At 41.8% G+C, this 21,310-nt stretch overlaps 1 protein-coding gene across 1 annotated transcript; it reads left to right on the forward strand.

Moving 5' to 3' along the window:
- The first annotated feature begins 13,167 nt into the window (after positions 1 to 13,167).
- LOC124173258 (putative nuclease HARBI1) lies at positions 13,168 to 17,422 on the forward strand. The gene is made up of 6 exons (XM_046552777.1): positions 13,168 to 13,296; positions 13,678 to 13,761; positions 14,823 to 14,920; positions 15,322 to 15,592; positions 15,693 to 15,847; positions 17,293 to 17,422. The coding sequence occupies exons 1-6, from the start codon at positions 13,168 to 13,170 to the stop codon at positions 17,420 to 17,422; spliced, it is 867 nt and encodes a 288-aa protein (XP_046408733.1).
- The last annotated feature ends 3,888 nt before the right edge of the window (positions 17,423 to 21,310 follow it).

The following is a 21,310-nucleotide window of genomic DNA, read 5'->3' on the forward strand; positions in this document are numbered from 1 at the left end:
TTACATCCCGACATTACACACACGGAAGGCATTTTAACAAAAATATCTCACAAACACGTTTCTGAAGCCCAGAGAATGAAGTTAAAGAATAAGGGAAACTTCACCGTTACCAGACACTATTTTTCACAAACTTAACCACAAAAATCCCTGAAATGTGGTGAGACGTGACGTAAACCATGCCATCTCCAACGGCTTGTGAAGGCATGTGATCTTTCTAGGAGAATATGGCACGATGGCACCAGATGGCACCACCAGCGAAAGAAAATAGTCCCAGACCGAATACAGTTTTATCGATGAGATACAATTTTATCGATGCATATGAATTTGCCAGTCCTCTTGCATCTTTTTTCGTCATTAAAGGAAATAAAGAAACAAAACCTTCTAAGTAACTTCCTAAGCGCGATTTTTTTATCTTGATTGTCCACCCTCGTATTTAGGTACGAAAACTTCCTGTGCCGTCTGGGTTTGGACAGATCAGGGAATTGTGAAAACTGCAATACCCTTGAGGACCTAAGACATAAATTTATAACATGCCCTAAGATAAAAAATGAATGGGACAGAATAAAAAAAACGTTCAGAACTTTAAACTTATTTGGTGAAAATGATATAGATGGTATCAGACTGATAAAACTGGATTTCCTATTGTTTCCATCGTATAAGACAGAGATAATGGTTTTTATTATTGCAAGATATTGTTATGAAATTTTGAAATGGAATGTTGTAGTGAATAAGAATGTAAAAGAGGATGAATTTAAAGCACTGAACAAAGATGCAAGGGATTTCCTGATCCAATTTTACCAATGTTAATTGTGTTTTGTTTTGGGAAAAGGAATTTTATTGTATTATCGTTTGTACCTCTCTGAATATAATATTTGATTTATAAATATCTGTCCATACAGTTCAGTGTTGGGTATTTATGAAATGAATTGTTTATTTTAATTTAGTATAATTGTAAATTTTTTTCCTGTATATTCTGATGTCTTTTTGAAATTGTGGTTGGTGGTTAGAAAAGTGTTTTGTCACGGACGAAGAGACCACAATAGAGTGAGAATAATGAAATGGGTGGTTACGTGATGTGTTTGTGTCGCCCTGGGTAACCTGGTGGATCGACGCCCGACTGGTGAGTAGGGGAGAGTGAGTTGGGCTGGTGTTCGAATCCCCAGGTCCCCAGGATGAAAATTTAATCGTGAAGATTATCTCAGTGAAATGCGATAAATGTGATACTAAATTACAAGATGGAAATAATACATGCTACATTCTATTGTTTGTAAGTAATAAATATTAAAATTGGAAAAGAACTTTTTTTTAAATGTCCAAATGGATCTTGATAAGCATTTTGTCAGTTTTTTCCTGTTGTTAATGCAAGAGCTGTGGTAGCCTGGTGGATCGGCGTCCGGCTGAGGAGAAGAGGTGAGCAGTGTGTGTGGCCGGACGTTCGAATCCCCAGACCTCCAAACGTTTTATATAAAAAATAAAAGAGGGAAATTCTGTGGAAAATAATGGAAAAAGAAATTTTTTCTTATTTGGTGGTTTTTGTTTATTGTGTGTAAATGATGAAAGGTTCAATTTTTCTGAAGTATGTATTTTTGATGTTGATTGAAATAAATGATTTGAAAAAAATACCACGTTGAATACGCGAGGAGAGCGGATGTGTTTGTGAGAGAGCTCCCGATCGTGTTTTGTTTTCGTGAATTTCGGCGACCGGTCTAAGCCCCGGCGATCGTACCCGCGATCGCCGGGAGCCGTGAACTCAGGCTTCCGAAAAAACTGGTTTCCCCAGGAGTGGGAGGCGATAGTTGAGTGGAGGGAGGGAAGGGGAGGGAGTTCGACGAGAATTGCGACTCGCGCGCGTTCTCAAATTTGTCGGAATTTTTCTTATTTCTTTGAAATTAGTGACAAATTGGAAATACTAAAATGGAATACCCAAAAGTGAACACCCTGGTGTTGGAGTTTAACCGGAATGAAGACGCCCCTTGACCCCTGGAGATCCACGCCTTTATAAAGACGGAGCTCGGGATCCAAAATAATGAAGCAAAAGGAGTGATAATAACAAATCAACGAAGGACTATCTTTGTTAAAGTCAAAACTGAAGAGAAAATGGAAGAGGTGCTAAGAGGAGGTACTTGGAGGACCTGGAAGAACCACAAAGTGCTGGTCACTTCGGCCAGTAAAAAAACCACAATCGTAAAAGTCCATTTGTTGAACCTGGAGGTGCCTAAAGAAGAGGTCATAAAGGCTCTAGAGCCTTATGGCAAAATTATAGACTATCAAATGAACAGATGGGTGGGGCCGAACACCCTGGAGGGTACCTTCACAGGGGGTAGAAGTATTAAAATGGAATTAGAGAAGGATATTCCATCGTATATCCAAGTAGCCAAGTACCGAGCAACTATATTTTACACCGGTCAAAAACCAACATGCTCGAGATGCGGCGATACGGGACATATGAGGATAGCATGCCCCTTGCTCCTCACCAGGGGCAGACAATCCTATGCCCGGACTCTACGAGGAGAGGAGATGATGGTAGAGGATACAAATGTTGGCAGAGAGCAGACAGAAAAAGAGGAGGTCACGAGGGGAGCGAGAAACGACCTAGAAAATCTGGGGGGGAGTGAAATCGCCAGCACCTCGACTGGTGAGACATCGCGGGCCCAGGGGGGGGAGAAAAAGGGGGAAAGCGACGAAACCCAAGAGGTGCGGGATCAGTGCAGCCCTAAAGAGACGCAGGAGGAGAAAACAAAGGAACAACGAGGAGACGAGAATACCTTGGAAAATATGGTTGGCAACAGTGCCGAGAGGATTTCCGCTTCACCAAAGAAGAAAAGGGGAAGTCGAGGCGGAAAAAACATAGACACAAATCCACAGGCGAGGGGGGCTCCTCAGAAGATGACACCGGAGGAGAAGAGAAAACGGAGTCTCTTCCCTCGGAGGCGAACCCTACCCAAACACAAGACCTTAATACTGGTGACAACGAAGAAACAATATCTCAGTGTCAATCGCCGATCAAAACCGACGACGACGATGATCTGATGGTGATAGAAAACCCGGACACTGGAAGCGTGTGCCTCGAACAGCCCGTGGGGTCACGCTCCCCGGATTGGATGTCCATGATAGAACTAAGACCAAGTCGTAGTGGCAGTGGTAGTTTTGTTTTAGCCCCTGATCCCCTTACCCTGAAGACTACCCCCAAACAAAATGTGGAAAGTGATGTAGAAAGACCAGGGAGGTCGAGATCGATAGTAAGGGGCAAAAGTTCAAAGACACTTGAAAGATCCCTGTAGGACGTAAAATCACAAATCGCAAAACGAAAAAAAGACCAACAACATAATGAGGGGAGGGCGAATTTATTCAAAGACATCTAAGACAAACTTTTTTATTTCAGATTGTAGCAGTATGTTCTGCAGAAACGGACAACACGACATCGATTTCGGGAAGCAGCCACCAGGAAATCCAGTCTCAACACCCAAAGGTTGGCAGCCCGTGCTGCGGAGTACGGAGAGGCAGGCAGTAAGGGCTATTTTTAGCCCCAGCGCTCGAGATTCACCGTTAGCTGACCTACTTACGGGCGACGGAACCTGTTTTCCGGCCGCCAGCCGGCTGAAAAACTCCCGCAGCACGTACGCAGCCACCGAGACGAACCGAAATCAAGGCAAGGGGAAAAAAGCTGTTTTTATAAGCTGCATAGATTCACATATGCTAAGAATTTTGTTTAATTTCACATACGTGTTTAATAGTGAAACTGCATGAACATTACAAGAAAAAAATTGGTTTTAAACCAAGTATGGTATTTAATTTTCTGCTTATATTTGATCAAGTGTATTTGTGTCATGATTTTTGCGTCATGAGTTTTGCGTTGCTGGTTTGGGGCAATCTTGTGTATTTATTAACTGTTTGCTACAAGTACGCAAAAGGCATGTTTCCTACTCGAGGCAAACCTCATAAACCAAAAATGCCATCCCAATGTCAACTGAACAAGTGGCTTAGTGGTAAAAAGCTTGGCTACGGTGCGGACGGAGCCAAGCTGAGAGGGTATCCGTACCCCGCGGCCGGAAACTTTATTGTAATTTTATTATTTTCTATATTGATCAAGTGTATCTACTTTATGACATTTGCATTAATGTCTTTAAGAAATCTTTGGTACTAGGTATTTGTTTGTTACAAGTACGTATGAGAAAACATAAAAGACAGGGGTTTCTACTCGAAGGATACTTTATAAATCTTAAATATACATCCCAATATAAACTGACCAAGTGGCTCAGTGGAAGAAAGCTTAGCTGCAGTCCTGAAGGAGCTAGGCTGAGAGGGGATTCGAAACCCACTGACAGAATTTTTAAAGATGTGTTTTTTACGCTTACTTTCCTTCGTATTTTTGTAATTTTAGTTTTTTCCTTTATTGCTCAATGGTTTTCAAATATTCAAGATATCTTGGTAAATTTACATTTTAAGCAAAACCAGTTATGAAAATAATTACCTTTAACACAGCGGGAATAAAAAGCCCCGCAAAAATAAACATAGTTCTAAACACGTTCAAAACTCTACAGGCAGACGTAATATTACTGCAAGAAATACATAGGGATTCTGTTTGGTCTGATCCCTGTTACAAAACATATGAAAATTTTGGAGAGGGCTCACTGGGAATCTGCATTTTAATGAAACATTCTTTACCAGGAACAAATATCAGACTTCATGAATCCGGAAGGATCCTGAGCATCATGCACAAAGACATTACTATAATAAATGCATACGCACCACCAGGATGCGAAAAACGAAAAGAAAGGGAGGCCTTTTTCATGAAAACATTAACCCCATATGTACAATGTTTCCATAAAAAAGCAATTTTGGGAGGTGATCTAAACGCCATCTACAGGAAAAACGGTAGCAGCGAGAACACAGAACACATCAAGTACCAAATTTCTCAACCCCTTAAAACCCTAATAAACAGTATACAGGCAATTGATACCGCAATTCATATAAACGGAGACAACCCCGGCTACACGAGAGCGGGACACATCTAAAAACAGACTAGACTATATTTTTGCCTCAAAGCAGCTAAAGCAGAACGTCTTAAACCTGCAAACCCACCCAATGTCCACATCGGATCATGCTGCTCTGATACTCACCTTAAACATCCAAACCACAGCTGCCGGGAGGAAAAGTACAAGAGCTTGGAAAATGGACGACAGGATACTGGATTCACCAGAGGCCCGACAAAAAATAAGCAGCGAAATTTTGAAGCTCCTAAACCATCCAACAGTAGACGGTGACACGGCAATCTGGTGGGAAAAACTTTCAAACACAGCATCACCAAATTCTTGCAGAGGATCACAAGAGAAATGTACGAGTCAGAAAAAAATACACTAAACTTCTACCGGGAAATACTGACAAACAAAATTAATAACAAAAACACCGAATACGATGAAATAAAGAATTTAAAACAACAAATACAGGCATTGGAGATAAGAAAATATTCAGCTAGAGGATGGCAGAAAGAAATTGCAAAGGACGACTGGGGGCCTATAACTCTCGCCACGTTAAAGAAGAGCATCGAGCTAAAAAACAATACCCAACCCATCCTCGAAGACGGAAGAGACATGACCGCAAAAAGACTTCGTGGAAGCAGCCGAAAAACACTTTCGACAACAATACAACAAATACAATCCATGGAATACGAACCACATTCCGTCCGACACAATGCATAAACAATTAATCCCAGAAGAAAAAAATAACTACAACCACACCATAACCGAACAAGATATAGAAGATATAAAAGACAAGTTGAAGAAAGGAAGATCCCCTGGTCCGGACGGCATTCCCTATGAATTTTACATAACATTCTGGAGAAAGCTCAAACCAGCCCTCACCAAAGTACTAAACCACGTGCAAGAGAACGGCCCAACGGAAAATATGAGATCTGCAATAATAACTCTACTACCGAAGACAAGAAACCCGAAAAAGATACAAGACTATAGGCCAATATCACTCCTGAACGCTGACTATAAAATATACGCCCACATAGTAAAAAATAGAATAGAACGTCTAACCACCCAGCTACTTCACCAAAACCAATATGCAGGAATCAAGAACCGAAAAGCAGCAGAAACCATCAACACCCTCAGAGACATACCAATCTCAGCCCCAGGGGTCACAGATATCAGACCAGGCATTCTTGCAGTGGACTTGGAAAAAGCATTTGATAACATACGAATAGAATGGATCCTCTACAATATGGAAAAAATGAACCTGCCCTCCGCACTAATCAAGTCAGTTAAAAACATATACTCAAACATCTCCGCGCAGATCCGCTACCGTGACCCAGTGGGGAAAGTTTGTCCAGAATTAAGTTTAAATTATATCAAAGTATGTGCAGAGTTGAATTAATTCAGAATGAATGTGCATAGAACGTGCTTAGAACATGCAAAGATCGTTTCCCGCTGCACTAACTTTGAACATGTGCAAGGTGAACGTTCTCAGCACATTCTTTGAACTAAATTAGGGAACTAATTCAAAGATTGTTCATTTTGTACATTATTTCACTGATGTCCGCGGGTTGTACGATCTCAGATGCCAACGGATTCTACTGAACACCTCCCAATTCACATGGAGCTCGAAGATTATTTCATATTTCCCCCCAAATGTCTACACAAGGTGCGAGCGATGGTCACTTGATTACGCAAGCCTTTATATAATTTAAAATTCACGGAAATTCTGAATTTTAAAAATTTGGCACGCAAAGCAATAAGCTAGGTTTTATAATAGGGAAAAAAACTTTCTTCTTATTATAAGAGCCAAAATGTATATGTTGCGATTTAACGGCTCTGCAGAGCTTACGGGTGAAAGTAACAAGAGTTCGGGGAAGGGGAAGGAGGGGAGGAGAATGAAGACGGGAGAATCTCAAGTTTGTAAAGAAATGATAACGTTCGCGGAAGCATTCCCCAGGAGTTGTTTTAGCGGCTTCAACTGACACCACCTACTCTGAATTGCAACGCCGCCACTCTTTCGTGAACTCGTGGTGAATGCTGTTGTGAGCTGAGAAGGGACCCCAGGAACTGGAGTGGAAGAGGCAGCTATCAATTGCGACCACTAACGCCGATTTATTCTAGGTGAGTACGTAGTATTTACCATATTACTAAATTTGTTTCATTAGTTAATATTATTATTATTATTATTACGATTTTTAGTTCTCAGATTAGACGTATGAATTTTGTGAGACTTCACACATAAGCTCCCTTGTTGCATATTCGGTTTGTGGTGATCGGAGGATACTCTGCGTGGCGGGAAAGGAGGCGTGACGCTACTTTTCCCGCCCTAGGGTGCGTAGGTCCAAGGGGCATTTCCGAGAATTTGGACCATGCACTGGGGTACACTACCCTTTCCCACTGCGACCCCTTCCCCCTCACGCGCACCTCCGGGAAGTGGACATATAGGGCAGAAATTCTGCCCCGCGTGGACAGTTTTTCTTGGCAGTACAGTGAGTGCGTTTGCTGGTGCCTGGGTTGGACGAGTTCGTCGTTCGAGGCCTACTGCGAATCTCCATCCGGGGACTCTTCGCGACCTTCACGCGGGAGCTGCGGTAGTTCTCGAACAACAACTCGAGTGGGAATGGAACCGGGTACGACCAAGTCCACGACCATCAGCACCGCCTCTCCCTACTCGCCGCCACGTAAGTTCTATACCGAAGCATTCCACCTCCGTGCGCTCCAGCCTCAAATCCCCCCCGTGAAAGTGCACGAACGGAATAACAGCGAACAATAAAAGCTGAGTTAGTTACTCCCAATGAGCATTTGATTCGCTCTCCCTTCGGGACCTTATCCAGGCAGAAGACCTACAAGTAGGTAGCAGTGTCGTCCCGTCGCGACATTTTGGTGTCAGGTGAAAAATTAATTTATCCAAAATTCATTTTACTTTTCGGGGGCTTACTTTGCAGTGAATAATCTACAGGACATTTACTCCGATTTTTTTGTTATTTTCGTTATTTTGTTTTATTTTTGTGTGTTTTAATTTTGATATTACTTTAGTATGGCCTGGCCACAGGACAAATTTCCTTTCGAACGAAACTCGAATCCATTATTTCGGCAGGAGCATAGCTCGGATTTAATTGATTTTTGTCCATCCGTTAATACCCCATAACCCCAAATGATTCAGAGAATTTACCTCATCCGCCATTCCCTACACCTAACTCCGCAATCCCTCACACTCTTGGGGGACAAGTATATTTTATTCCGTTATTCAGTGGGGATGATGACGTATCGATAGAAACCTTTTTCGAAAAATTAAATGTAATTCGTAAGTTAAGTGCTTGGACGGAACATCAAACGCTATGTGTCGCGCGCTTACGCTTGGCAGGTTCCGCTGCTGAATATGTGTCGGCTAATCCACACGTAGTCAAAAACTTCAGAGATTTTCTTAGGTACTTAAAACAGAGATTTTCTGCCCGCATTTCACCTCTGTCACTCGAGTGCTTGTTTTCCAGCTGCACTCAGCAGCCTCTGGAAACAGTAGCAAACTACGCAAAACGGCTTCGGAAAACTGCAAGGCAATTGCTTGAAATACTCGCGGATCCATCCTCGGAAGTAGCCACGGCGATGCTAGAAAACAGGCTTTCTTTTGCAATTTTTGTCGGGATTACGAGAGGAAATAGGGCGCTTCGTACAAGTCAGACAGCCAAAGAGTACGTTAGCGGCCGAAGAGTATGCTCTGCAAGAGGAAGCAAGTGTGAAGAGTTACGCCACCAAAAAAATAGACGCTGAGTATGTGTACATGTTGGATATCTCTCCCTATGACCCTGCCTTCCACATCCCTCCACCCCAAGCTGGGAGAATCACAAGAATACCCTCACTTTCCCTTTCCTCCTCTAGCTTTCCTCAAGTGAACCACATCCCTGAAAGACAAGGTCTTCGCCCACACCCTACTCCTATACCCTCTCCTGTTCATAAACCTGTCGTTCAAGATCGCCCACCAAATGCCAACCGAAGCTGCTATTCTTGCGGAAAGACAGGTCATATTTCTAAATACTGTCACTCGCAACCTCAACGCTGTTACAATTGCGGGGGAAAAATCACACTTCTCCAAGGAATGTCCACTTCAGTGTTGTGGAATTTGTAAAGAAATCGGCCATCGCCCGCTCGATTGCCCCATCAAGAAGACCTCCGAGAAACCGGGAAATGGGATAACCCCGACCGCGAGGTCGGGGGCGAATTTATTTTAGCAGTCTCAACAGTATCGGGTATGGCAGTAAGAGTTGAAATATTGGGAAAGCCTTACCGTTTTTTAGTGGACATCATGCAATAAATACTCTACGAATTATGCCTGTAATTTATAATATATAAGTCATTTATATGTATACATTAGAAGTTCTATATTATTTTGAGTCAATGCACTTTATACTGGGAATTAATCATTAACGTATTACTTTCTTTCATCTCATTTGAAACTCAAGGATTTTTCAATGTTTTCTTGTTACAGAATTTGAGTTACCAGCTTCCAAGTAGGCTTACAGTGCTCCAGTCATCATTCCACGGACGTACAGACAGGCAGAGCCAATGGGGGAAGAGGTCAATGAAGAAACCCTTCAACATATGCGTGCTTTGCCTATTTGCCTATTGCCGTGGAATAATTTTTATGTGGAACAATTAGTATATATGTATTCTTTTCATGCTATGTGTCTACATCATCAATCATTCCTCAATTACTTATATTCGCTTCCTTTCACATTGTTTCTATAATATTTGCCATTTAATATGAATTTCATTTTTTATGAACATAAATTTTTACATTATATACCTCTATTATATTATTATTTTATACTCTCCTTCCCTTCTTCTTGGATTTATTTCCAAAATGAATGTACATAAGATTCCTCCTTCGCCTGTCCCTATTTTGTTTAGCACTGAACTTGAAGCAGCTTTGATCATTCTTGAGGATTCACATAGCCAGAGGCAGTGCGTCAGGCATCCTATCCTATGGATCCTATTATATCCTATTCTATGGATCACCTTTGTTCCTGCTCGCTGTAGGATTTCGCCGGGTGTAGTTCACGATGCGTATCCTAAGAAGCAACTATGAACCTTCACAATGTAGTATCTGCTAAGAGGTGGTGCTCGATACATATCCTATAAAGGAACGTTGAACCTTCTCAATGTAGGATCTGCTAAGAAGTGGTGCTCGATACATATCTTATAAAGAAACTTTGAACCTTCTCAATGTAGGGTCTGGCAAGGGGTAGGGCACGGTGAATATCCTATGGAGCAACTTTGAACCTTCTCAATGTAGTTTCTAGCCTGGGGTAGTGCACGATGCATATCCTATGAAGCAATTTTGAACCTCCTCAATGTAGCATCTAGCCAGGGGTAGTGCAAAATGCATGTCATATGAAGCAACTTTGAACCTTCTCAATGTAGCATCTAGCCAGGGGTAGTGCAAAATGCTAATAATATCCTATGAAGCAACTTTGAACCTTCTCAATGTAGCATCAAGCTGGGGGTAGAACACGATGCATATCCTATGAAGCAACTTTGAACCTTCTCAATGTAGCATCTAGCTAGGGGTAGTGCACAATGAATGTTCTATGAAGCAACATTGAACCTTCTTATCGCACGATCTGGCCATAGGTAGTGCAAGATGAATAACCAAAGAACATCCTTTGCACTACTGCAGGAGAATGTTCTTTGAACTCGGATAGTGCGCCATTTGTTGATTCTTTGGACGTTCATGAAGAACATTCTTTGCACTAAAGTTGCTTCGCTGGAGAATATTCTTTGCATATCTTTTGAACTAACTTTTCCCCACTGGGGACATATACTCCAAAAAAATTTGCAATTAAAAACCCCGTGCGACAAGGATGCCCACTGTCTATGTTACTATATGCTATAGCACTAGACCCTATCATCAGAGAGATAAACCACAAGAAAATTGGAACATACAGAAGAGGAGAACTTTTCTCCACCATTGTTTATGCAGATGATATTACTATCCTTACAAAATCCGAGGAAGAATTGCAAAAAACAAATGAAATTTTCGAAAAATACCAATCAATAGGAATCAAGATTAACAGAACGAAATCAAAACTACTCCCCTTGAAAACAATAGAAAACACCTACAACTGGACCATTGCACACTCTTTAAAAATCTTGGGCATGACTTGGGAGAAACACGTAAATACAACAATCAACAAAAACTGTAATATAGCAACAAACATAATAAAGTGGCAGTGTGGAATCCTACACTTGGAACAACTCCCGATTGCAGCGAGAGTAAGAATCATAAACCAGCAGATATATCCCATTCTGTGGTTTTATACTAGCACTTGGCCGCTCCCCAACAAGCACCATGCAATAATAATAAAAACCACCAACTATTTCATCTGGAAAGGCTTCGTAATAAAAGCAGCAAGACCGAGACTCTACATACCATATGAAAAAGGAGGCCTAAGATTAGAGGATGCCAACACTAAAGCAAAAATTATTTATCTCAACAACTTACACAAAATATACAACTCCGGAAACAGACCAGGAATTAACCTGTTGGATAGTGCAATAGAACATGGCAGCAGATACTCCCACCTGAAAAACGTCAAGGCGGAGTACAAAAATCACCGTGAAAAAACAGGATATGTCTACAGGACGGTCAAAGAAGAATACGCACGAGAAATAGAAGAAAGAAGCAAAACACTGGGGACCCCCACTGCCAGGAGCCAGAGCCTGGGGAAATTTCGGGAAAACAAAAATAACAACAGAACAGAGAAGCCATCTCTTCTGCATCATGAGTAAGACAATAGTGACCAACGAAATGAAATACAAGTGCGGGATCGCAAAAACACCAAACTGTGAAAAATGCAAATCCACGGAAGACATAGAACACAAAATTTTAGGATGTGCGAGGAAAAATATCTTCTGGCATAAAATCAAGAACATTCACAAAAAATGGGACACCTTCGGAGGAGGAAACATCACCAACAAAGACCTGATGGAGTTAAACTTCCACATCTTCCCGTCCTCGAAGAGAGATGCCCTGGTTAGATTAATTGCCACATTTATAAAAGTAAGTTTAGAAGAGCAGATTAGAAAAAGTAATTACATAGTCCGAATAACAGAATACATAGACAACATACGAAACAAAGACATAAAACAAGAATTGAAACAAGAGTTTTTACCATTGCTCTAGACTTTTTATTTTGTAAACACTGTATCCCTTTCTTGGAGGGAATTTAAATCTAAATAAATTTTTTTAAATGTATGACTGTTTCTTTCCATTTTGAACATGTTAATTTTACCTTTGAAGACAGTTTGTTTCACGCTGTCGTAATTTCTTAAAATGCATGTTATAAACTCAAAAATATGATATGATTGCTAACCTCCGAGACAACTCCGTATGCAGATATCAGCCCAGAGGTTAGCGCATGTGGCTGCAGAAGGGAAGTTTCAGTGTTCGATTCCCGAAGCGGAGAGCAAAATTTATTTTGGTCCTTTCCCTCTTTTTTTATCTTACACTTTTGATGATTTTCACAGGCTAAACTGTATGGTTATATTTTTATTTTATTTGATTTGTTAATGCTTTGTATTAATAACAACTCTAATTGTTTGAAAAGTATGCTGTAATTAATACCTAGGATTACGATCAGAACATTCTATATCTTATGTACTGGTTATCTTATATGTGAAACCAACCTAAATAAGAAATACGTTCAGACCATGGATGAAAATCATGCTCTTATGTAAATACCTTTGTAAAATATGTTGAAAAAAAGAAACAAAAAAATATTTGAATCAATCCACAGGCTTCCGAAATATAGCTGGGATTTTTTTTTCTCAAAACCAAGATTTCGGAAAAAAAAACTCTGTTAAATGTCCAATGTAATGTATTACTTTCAATGATTGTGACATGATTTGTCAATAAAAAATATTAAAAAAAAATACTCGGACAGAGCGGACGTGTTCTAGCGAGCTCCGTGAAAACCAGTTCCGAGTGCGAACGCGGACCTACCCCCAGCGACCGCCGGGAGCCTCGATCTAATCGGGCTCCGTTGAGAGAGCGTACGCTCGAGTGTGCGCCCTCGCAAGTGTTTTGTTTTCGGGTTTCGTGCTTCGGCACGAAAACCAGGATCTTTTCAACGTTTTGGCACACTTAGGTGTGCTTAACAAGTTTAATTTCTAGTGCGAAGGGTGTCTAACCATGGAATACCCCAAGGTTAACACTTTATGCCTGGAATTTGAGAGAAACGCGGATCCACCTCACCCTTTGGAGATCCATGAATTTATCATGTGTGAGCTCGGGGTGAAGTCTGAGGATTCTGTAGCTGTTGTAATTACAAACAAAAGGAGAACTGTTTCCGAAATTGAAGACAGAAGGAAAATTAGAAGAAATACTCGCCGCCGGCGAGACGAGAAAAATGGGAGGAATTTCTACCCACGTGCTACTACATATTCTATTCATTAATACACCAGTACTTCATTTTATTTACCACTATAGTGTTGTACTATTGCAATGTATTCATACTCTTAATTGTACGAGGAGAGGTTGTATTAAACATCAATGGTTATATATTTTTGTGATCGAGGTTTGGTCGCCCATTATAATTTAGGGCTCAACATGATAGAGTTAAAGAAATAGAAGTAATTAAGAATTCAATGATTTTTAAGCATTTTAATGTTGCTTAACTAATCCCGGCATTTCTCATTTCAGAGCATCCATAGGGGTCCGTGGCACTTCAGGACGTTCGTAATGGAGAAGGCTGCAGACGAGCTGCTCCTGAGCCCCTGGGCGATGGTAAGTACATGCATTTACATTGGGGATATACGTTGCGTCCTGAAACAGGTTAAGTCAGTGGACTAACTAGGAATATGCTCTGGGGGGGGAATGGGATGGCCTTGGGTGGTGATCCCCTCTCAGGGGGGGGGGGAGGGAGGCACAAGTTGTATTTTTCCCAACTCCCTATGTTGGCTCATGGGGATTTGTGTGGATGAAGTCCGCAATGACTTCATTTCTTTACAGATGGCTTTCGCCGGGGCCATGACGCTATCCTACCAGTATTAAGAAAGGGAGATGGAGGAGTTCATCTCCCCTCAGGAATAGGAAAGCAATAATGAAATAGCTGTTGAAGGAAATAAAGTGGCCAGAATTTGAACTACTTTACCCAAATCACTAAAACAATGTGAAACAACCATTGGTAACCATTGGAAACTATTAACTTTTGGTGGAGACCTTCCGGGAAGAGGAAAAATTATTTCAAACTAAGAAGGTTTCCGCCAAGAAAATGTGGGAAAGGATAGCATCAGCGATGCGGGCTCTGGGCATCAACGTATCAGGGGCTCAGTGCAAGAATAAAGTGAATGGCTTAAAAAAGACTGGTAAAATTATTAAAGATTCCAATGGCCGCAGTGGTAGTGGGAGGCCGACGTGGGCCTACTTTGATGCAAGTCTTGGAGAATTCCTTTGACTATTCATGACTACTTTGCACTCACATGCTTATCTATTTCGGTATCCATCATCATGTCCTACATGTTAAGCCAAATAATCTGTCTATGGCATCCAATGGTCCAAGGTCTATGTGTGTGAAATAATACAATAACCTACTAGAACACATTAAAAAAGAAATGAGGATACCTGTTTTTAAAAAAATGGTCCATGAATATCTGGTTGATAAATATTTTTATAGCGTTAAAGAATACTTGGTGCCAAATTTGTAGTACATACTTTCTTTTTGTAATTTATGTAAGATTTCTTGCATATTGACTTATCCTATGTATATACCAGTAGCCACTGTGTAATGTGTCTCTTGGATGAATAAATCTCATCTTATCTTATGACTATCCAAATGTTTCTTTCAGCCAATGGATGGCCTGTTCGCTGAGAAGCCTTGGGTGGCTGCGGTAATGACACTGGAGTCTGATGCCATCCCGGCTTCAGTCCCCCCTCAGAACTCACAGTAAGTGATTTCAATGTGCCAGACTTTAAACATGCTGTCAGTGAGTCGTGTATTTGCGTGTTTATAGCTTTTGAATGTAGTTGGCACTAATGATGCTCTTGATTTGTCTGAATGTTTTGCTAAACCATTTGAAACTATTAATAATGCTCTTGTTGCCTACTTTCTAAAAGCATTCATCACCAAAGTTTTTTGAAATTCCTCACAGTGGATACAGTGAAACTTTAGAAAAATAGGAACATTGGCATTATATGCATGCGTATAGGTATTCAATATCCATGTTTAATGGACTTTCATTCATTAGCAATTTAGGTATTGGTTTCATTTCTACCTGTATATGGATTACTTTGGGAATAGTTTGTTGTTCTATTTTGTTATTCAGAAATGCATTTTCTCATTTTTAGGTCAATAATAACTCAACGCTTTGGGTTGTGCCACGCAACGGGTGTCCGGGCTGTCCAGGGGGTGACACGTGCCATGGCACAGTTGTGCCCTCTATTCATTGTTTGGCCTCAGGGGGAGAAAACCGATGAGGTCACAAGAGGCTTTTTGAATACGAGTGCATTCCCTGGCACCATTGGGGCCATATCTGGCACCCACACCCAAACAAGGGCTCCTCACAAAAATCCTGAGGCATACATAAACAGGAAGGGGTACCATAGTATGCATCTGCAGGTCAGTCAAAAGCCATAAGTCAATTCATCTGGCCATAGGTCATAATTATTGTTTGAATGTGATGTGCTGATCCTTTGATTTTCCATTTGATTCTTTGCAGGCTTTTTGTGACCATAGAGGAATATTTACCCATTGTTTTGTGGGTCATGTGGGGTCATTGCATGATGCCCGCGTATTTAGACTCTCCAGGGTATCTGATTGCCTTGGAGATGATCTAAAGTTCCCCAATGATTCTCATATCATTGGGGATTCTACGTAACTCTTACATACTAACCTCCTCACCCCCTTCGCTGACAATGGGCATTTGACGCGTCGGCAGAAGAACTTTAATTTCTGCCATTCGTCAGCAAGGATGGTAATTTAGAGGACCTTCGGCCTATTGAAAGGGAGATGGAGGAGTTTGCTAAATGAATTGGACATGAGGAATGTCTCCCTCATTCCTTTTCATGTGATGGCAGCCTGCGACCTCCACAATGTTTGCAAATTGAGGCGGGAAGCTACTTAAAAAATATGTTGGGATCGCAGGGTTGAGCTCTATTTCAAACTTTTGATTTAGCTAATGGAGATAAGCTAGTTTACGCCGAAGTTAAGGAAGCTTACGAAGAGTTTGTATATCCAAAGCAAGACCCAATTTACGAACAGTTCGTGTTTCATCTTCGGTTCCAACAGGAAGGAGAGACATTTGATCGCTCTCTGACTGATTTTCGGCGACTTTTTAAGAATTGCTGTTATGATAGTCCAGCCCCTCAGGAAGAAAATATGATGATCTTCCGAGTGATTCAAGGCAAGGCATCGGGGACAAGGGCGTTCAAGAGTCTTTGCTGCGAATGGAGGACAGAACCCTCGCCAAAGTAGCGGCCTACCGTCGGTCAGTTGAGATTAGCCGCCATCCGGCTCATCAAATCAACGGATTGCATTTGTATGATTGTATTTGTGTGATTGAAATGTCAGATACCCAAAGGACAAACGTCCTAAAGTGCATTACTCCTGGTCCACACACCAGGGCAGGCTGGCTCAGTGGTAGAGCGACCGACTACAAATGGGTATTCATTGATATGGTCGGGGATTCGATCCCAGAGATAGTGAAAACATGTTGCTATTAAGGTATAGAGTTCACTTGGTGTTTATTGTATGTATATTTTCACTTATTAACGCATGGCCGCGAGCATCTTTAGGATTTCATTTATTCCTTATGTGTCAGTTAAATTTATTGGGAAAAATGTGGGGAACCCTAGGCAGATGATACTTAATCTTGTATTTCATACGGCCAGCAAAGAAGTTATATTTATCTTCGCCAGCGGCCGGGAGGGACGTGTTTGCGAGGAGCTCCGTCGGTCCCGCTTGACTGGTTTCGACCGGGAAGGGAGCGTTACTTTCCCGGCGTTTGCCTCGGCATTTGCCCGGGCCCGAGTTTCGGGCAAAGTAGACCGTGTTTTGTCTTAAATTGTTTGCGGCGCATTCGTAGCGCTAAATAAACTGAATTTTGGCAAGGGCTTGAGCGCGGAAACGCGACCGGCGAACCGATTAAAAATGCCCATGAACGAGAAACAACTGTGAAAATAAATTTACACGAAGTGGTTGCAGAATTGACGAGTTACGAGCTAATGCAGTTTCTAGAGGAAGAGTTAGAGATGAAAGAATAGGAGTTGGTCGGCATGCAGTTCAGGCCTTTCAAAAAGACTGCGTATCTCCAAATGCAGTCGGAGGAAGCGATCCAGAGGCTACTCTTCTGGAACAACTCTTGGAATTCTTCTGGAACTCTTCTACAACTTCTGGCAAATGAGGGATTGGTGCCTTTTCCTTCGAGACGTCAACGGAGAGGACTGGTGAGAATATAGCCGGCAACCAGGACTGCGTGTCTCAAAATGCAGTCGGAGGAAGCGGTCCTTTCACTTTGTTTTTATTGTATGTATATTTTCACTAATTAACGCATGGCCGTGTGCTTCTTTAGGATTTAATTATTTCTTATGTATATGTGTCAGTTAAGTTTTTTGGGAAAAAATGTGGGGAACCATAGGCAGATGATACTTAATCTTGTATTTCACATGGCAGGCAAAGAAGTCAGAGCGGTAAGTGCGCAAGCGGAGCTCCGGCCGTTACGGTTGAGTGAATTCGACCGCGAGACGAGGTTTCACTGCCCAGCGTTTGCCTCGGCACTCGCCCGGGCCCGTAACTCGGGGCGAAAGCGATTATGCTTCGTTTCAAACTTTTCGCGGCGCAGTTTAGTGCTAATTTAACGGTTTTTCTGAGAGCTAGAGCGCGGAAACGCGACGGCATTTCGTACTATAATGCCAAAGGAACGTGTGTCAACCATTAAGATCACTCTTAATGACGTGGTAGCAGATTTAACCAGCTATGAACTAATGCAGTTCATTGAAGAGGAACTCGGAGTGAAAGAGGAAGAACTGATCGGCTTGCAGTTTGGCCCGTTTAAGAAGACTGCATACCTGAAGACGACTTCAGAAGAGGCAGTCCAGAGGATAAAATTGGAAGGTGAGGGACTCGTGCCCTTTCCATCGAAGCGTAACCGAAGAGGTCACGTGAGAGTTGAACCGGCTACTAAAAGGGAACACTACCTTTATGAGGGTCTGCATGCTGCCCTTCGAGGTGATCAAATATGAGGTATGTGAAGTGCTTAAGGACTATGGGAAAATTATTGATTACACGGAGACGAAGTGGGGAGGGGAGCATCGATTTAAAATTAAAAAACGGTAATAGGTCAGTGAAAATGATCGTAAATAAAACATCCCCAGCTACCTCGGCGTGGCTGGTGAAAGAGCATTGATCCATTACGATGGACAAATTCAAACATGTTCTAAATGCGGGGGGGGGGGACCGATCAATTGCGAGTGAAATGCCCCAACTCGACTGTAATTTTGAAAAGAGGCTATAAGGACGCGGCAAGGGCGATGCCAGTTGAGGAGGAGGATGAAATGGAAGTATGCCATGCGCAAGAGAAACTTGTGGGAGAGGATACTGGGATAAAAAACTCCGCGTCAGTCAGTGAGACGGGAGGTGGTAGTGTGGAGGAAAAGCATCATGCTTCGGCCGGCGCCCCATGAGGAGTGGGTTAAAAACTTAAAAATATTTAGGGTCCTTAGACAATTATTTCTTAAAAACTGAACATGTTCCCGCCAATTTAATCGGTGGTCTAGGGTCATACCTAGGAACCGAGCCGACTCCACGTACGGAAGGCGTCTGCCATCCAGTTTCAAAACTGGATGGGCAAAGTAACCTCTCTTCCGGTGAAAATGCACACATTTGGTCTTTTCCGCTGAAATTTTAAAACCATTCTTCCGCGACCAGTTGCCGAGGTTGTTTAATGCTATCTGTAGTTGTCTGGCTACAGATACAAGTTTGGACGACCGGCAAAAGATTGCCAGGCCATCCACGAACAGCGAGCTCATAGTTGGGGCTTTGACACAGTCTGCCACGTCATTAACGGCTATCGCAAAAAGTGTTACGCTCAATACGGAGCCCTGTGGTACCCCATTTTCCAGGGTATAAGATTGGGACAAAAATTGGGATTAAAAATTTTTCAATAAATATTGGCAGATGGCCTCTAAAACCCAATTTGTGTAGCGTCAAGAGTATTTTTCGGCGCCAGACCCGGTCAAAAGCCTTCTCTAGATCGAAGAAAATACCAACAACGTGCTGACGAAGGACAAAGGCCTCCTGGATGTAGTTCTCCGTCCTGACAAGGTGGTCAACTGTCGATCGGCCGCGTCGGAAGCCACATTGGACATTGGAAAGAAGGTTTCGACGCTCCAGCCACCAAACAAGTCGTGGGTTCACCATTCTTTCCATTACCTTACACAGACAGCTGGTGAGGGATATTGGACGATACTTATTTGGATCAGATTTATCCTTGCCCTCTTTTAAAATTGGAACAATTATAGGTTCGTGCCAGGACGGTGGAAAGCTTCTCTCCGCCCAAAGTTGATTAAAACATAAAAGAACTTCCAATAAAGCTCTCTCAGGAAGATTGCGGAGAAAGGCATTATTGATCTCATCCATCCCTGGCGACGTGTCGCGCGAAGCTGCGATTGCTGATTTTAGTTCCCAAAGGGAAAATGGGACATTGTAGTCCGCCAGAGTCCCCCTCTCAGCGAACGAAAGTATGAGCGATTCACAGTGTCTCTTCAAGGATAGGAAGGAGTCCTCATAATTGGCATTGCCGCTTATGTTAGCTAGCAGCCGTCCGAGTATCTCGCTGATGGCGGCCGGTGAAGGCAGGGCATGGATGTTTGTTATTGTCAATCAAGTTAATTGTGAGAGGACAATGATGTCCTAAATTCGCTTGAAATATAAAGACGAAATTGTTATTATCATAACGTCCGCCTTGGATATCCGTCGGATGTCCATGTTGTTAGGGCAATATAACATCATCAGCATTAATGTAAAGGGCAGAGCATCTATCTATACACGAAAGGCAATGGGCATTCACCTTTCGAATTACCTAATCAAATAAAAAGTCCATAACTTTGTGAATATAATAACGTTCAGTGTTATCTCTTTCAGGGGTTTTTATTCTACTCAATATTTGAACAACTACAGGAATAAATAATCTCATTTTAGAACAGCCTCAACCATTTGCTTAGTAGTTGACTTTAGTGACTATTTCTATTGCTAATATGTTGTGGTCTTTTATATTACATTCACGTTATCCCTGGAAAAGTATATGCCTACTATTTTCAGTTGACTTGCTGTAGGGAATATATCTTTGTAGCACCATCACCCTTTTAGTCGCCTTCCACGACAAGCAGGGATACTGTAGGACTTCCTTGAGTCCCCAATTCCCAGGAAATGCTTTCCTAATGAGAACGAACAAGAACTGGCAACAATCAGAACTAAGTCCATTGTGCTTCCATAATGTTTTCTTTTCAGCAACCCATACATACCAATTTAAAAATTCTTTCACCAAGTGGCATACTGAATACCAAATTGTTTTGCCACAGGTTAGAGCAGTGTAAAAAACTGATGTGCCTATAGGAGGGTATGAGAAGCAGTGTACACCCAATAGCTATTTCATTAACAATTCAACCATTATAGGGTATATTCCGTTGCTGTGCCACTAAGTTGTGATAGAAGTTCAACCATTGCTACAGCATCCACCGGACAGCCTAGAAGACCCATGTTCAAAGCACTATATCCAATCATGTAACTCATTTGTGTCACCCAATGCTACACCTTAGTAATACATATTCCTTCCACAAAGTTCAACCACCACCAGCACTCTACTTGAACAAAGAATATTCACCTTCATCACTATAATATCTTACGACTGCCCACGACAAATTTTGAATCAGTGATGGCATTGATAAGGCATTAAAAACATAGCATGCTAATGAAATGCACTGCAAAAAAGACAGGTGTGGGGCAGAGTAAGTGAAATGATTTTTCTCAGATCTAGGCGATAGCGACAAAAATTTAAAATAACTGTTATGATAAAGATATTCATCAGTGATTCATGGTTTCATTTCCTTGAGAGTTTTACTTAATTTCACAATGTAAAAATTGCTATCACATTAACTTTTCCCATGTGATACCAAGATGTTCAGTTTTGCCCTTGCCCACACCTTCAGCTCATAAAGCAGACCAAACTAATGCTATCAGGCATCTAGAAGGCACTAAGGGCATTCTGTTTTCATTTAACTTGCCTAAGGACTTCCGTAATTGAATAATAATGGATTGAAATTGCAAACATTCCTGAACCTT

The sequence above is a fragment of the Ischnura elegans genome (assembly GCF_921293095.1).
Source record: "Ischnura elegans chromosome 13 unlocalized genomic scaffold, ioIscEleg1.1 SUPER_13_unloc_4, whole genome shotgun sequence".
NCBI classification, from domain to species: Eukaryota; Metazoa; Arthropoda; class Insecta; order Odonata; family Coenagrionidae; genus Ischnura; species Ischnura elegans.

Bases quoted from the DNA above. Each gene is read 5' to 3' on its own strand.
- LOC124173258 (XM_046552777.1), top strand. From the start codon at position 13,168: ATGGAATACCCCAAGGTTAACACTTTATGCCTGGAATTTGAGAGAAAC. The intron at 13,762-14,822 runs GTAAGTACATGC...TGTTTCTTTCAG, and splicing joins TCCTGAGCCCCTGGGCGATG to CCAATGGATGGCCTGTTCGC. The intron at 15,848-17,292 runs GTAACTCTTACA...CTCCAAATGCAG, and splicing joins CATATCATTGGGGATTCTAC to TCGGAGGAAGCGATCCAGAG.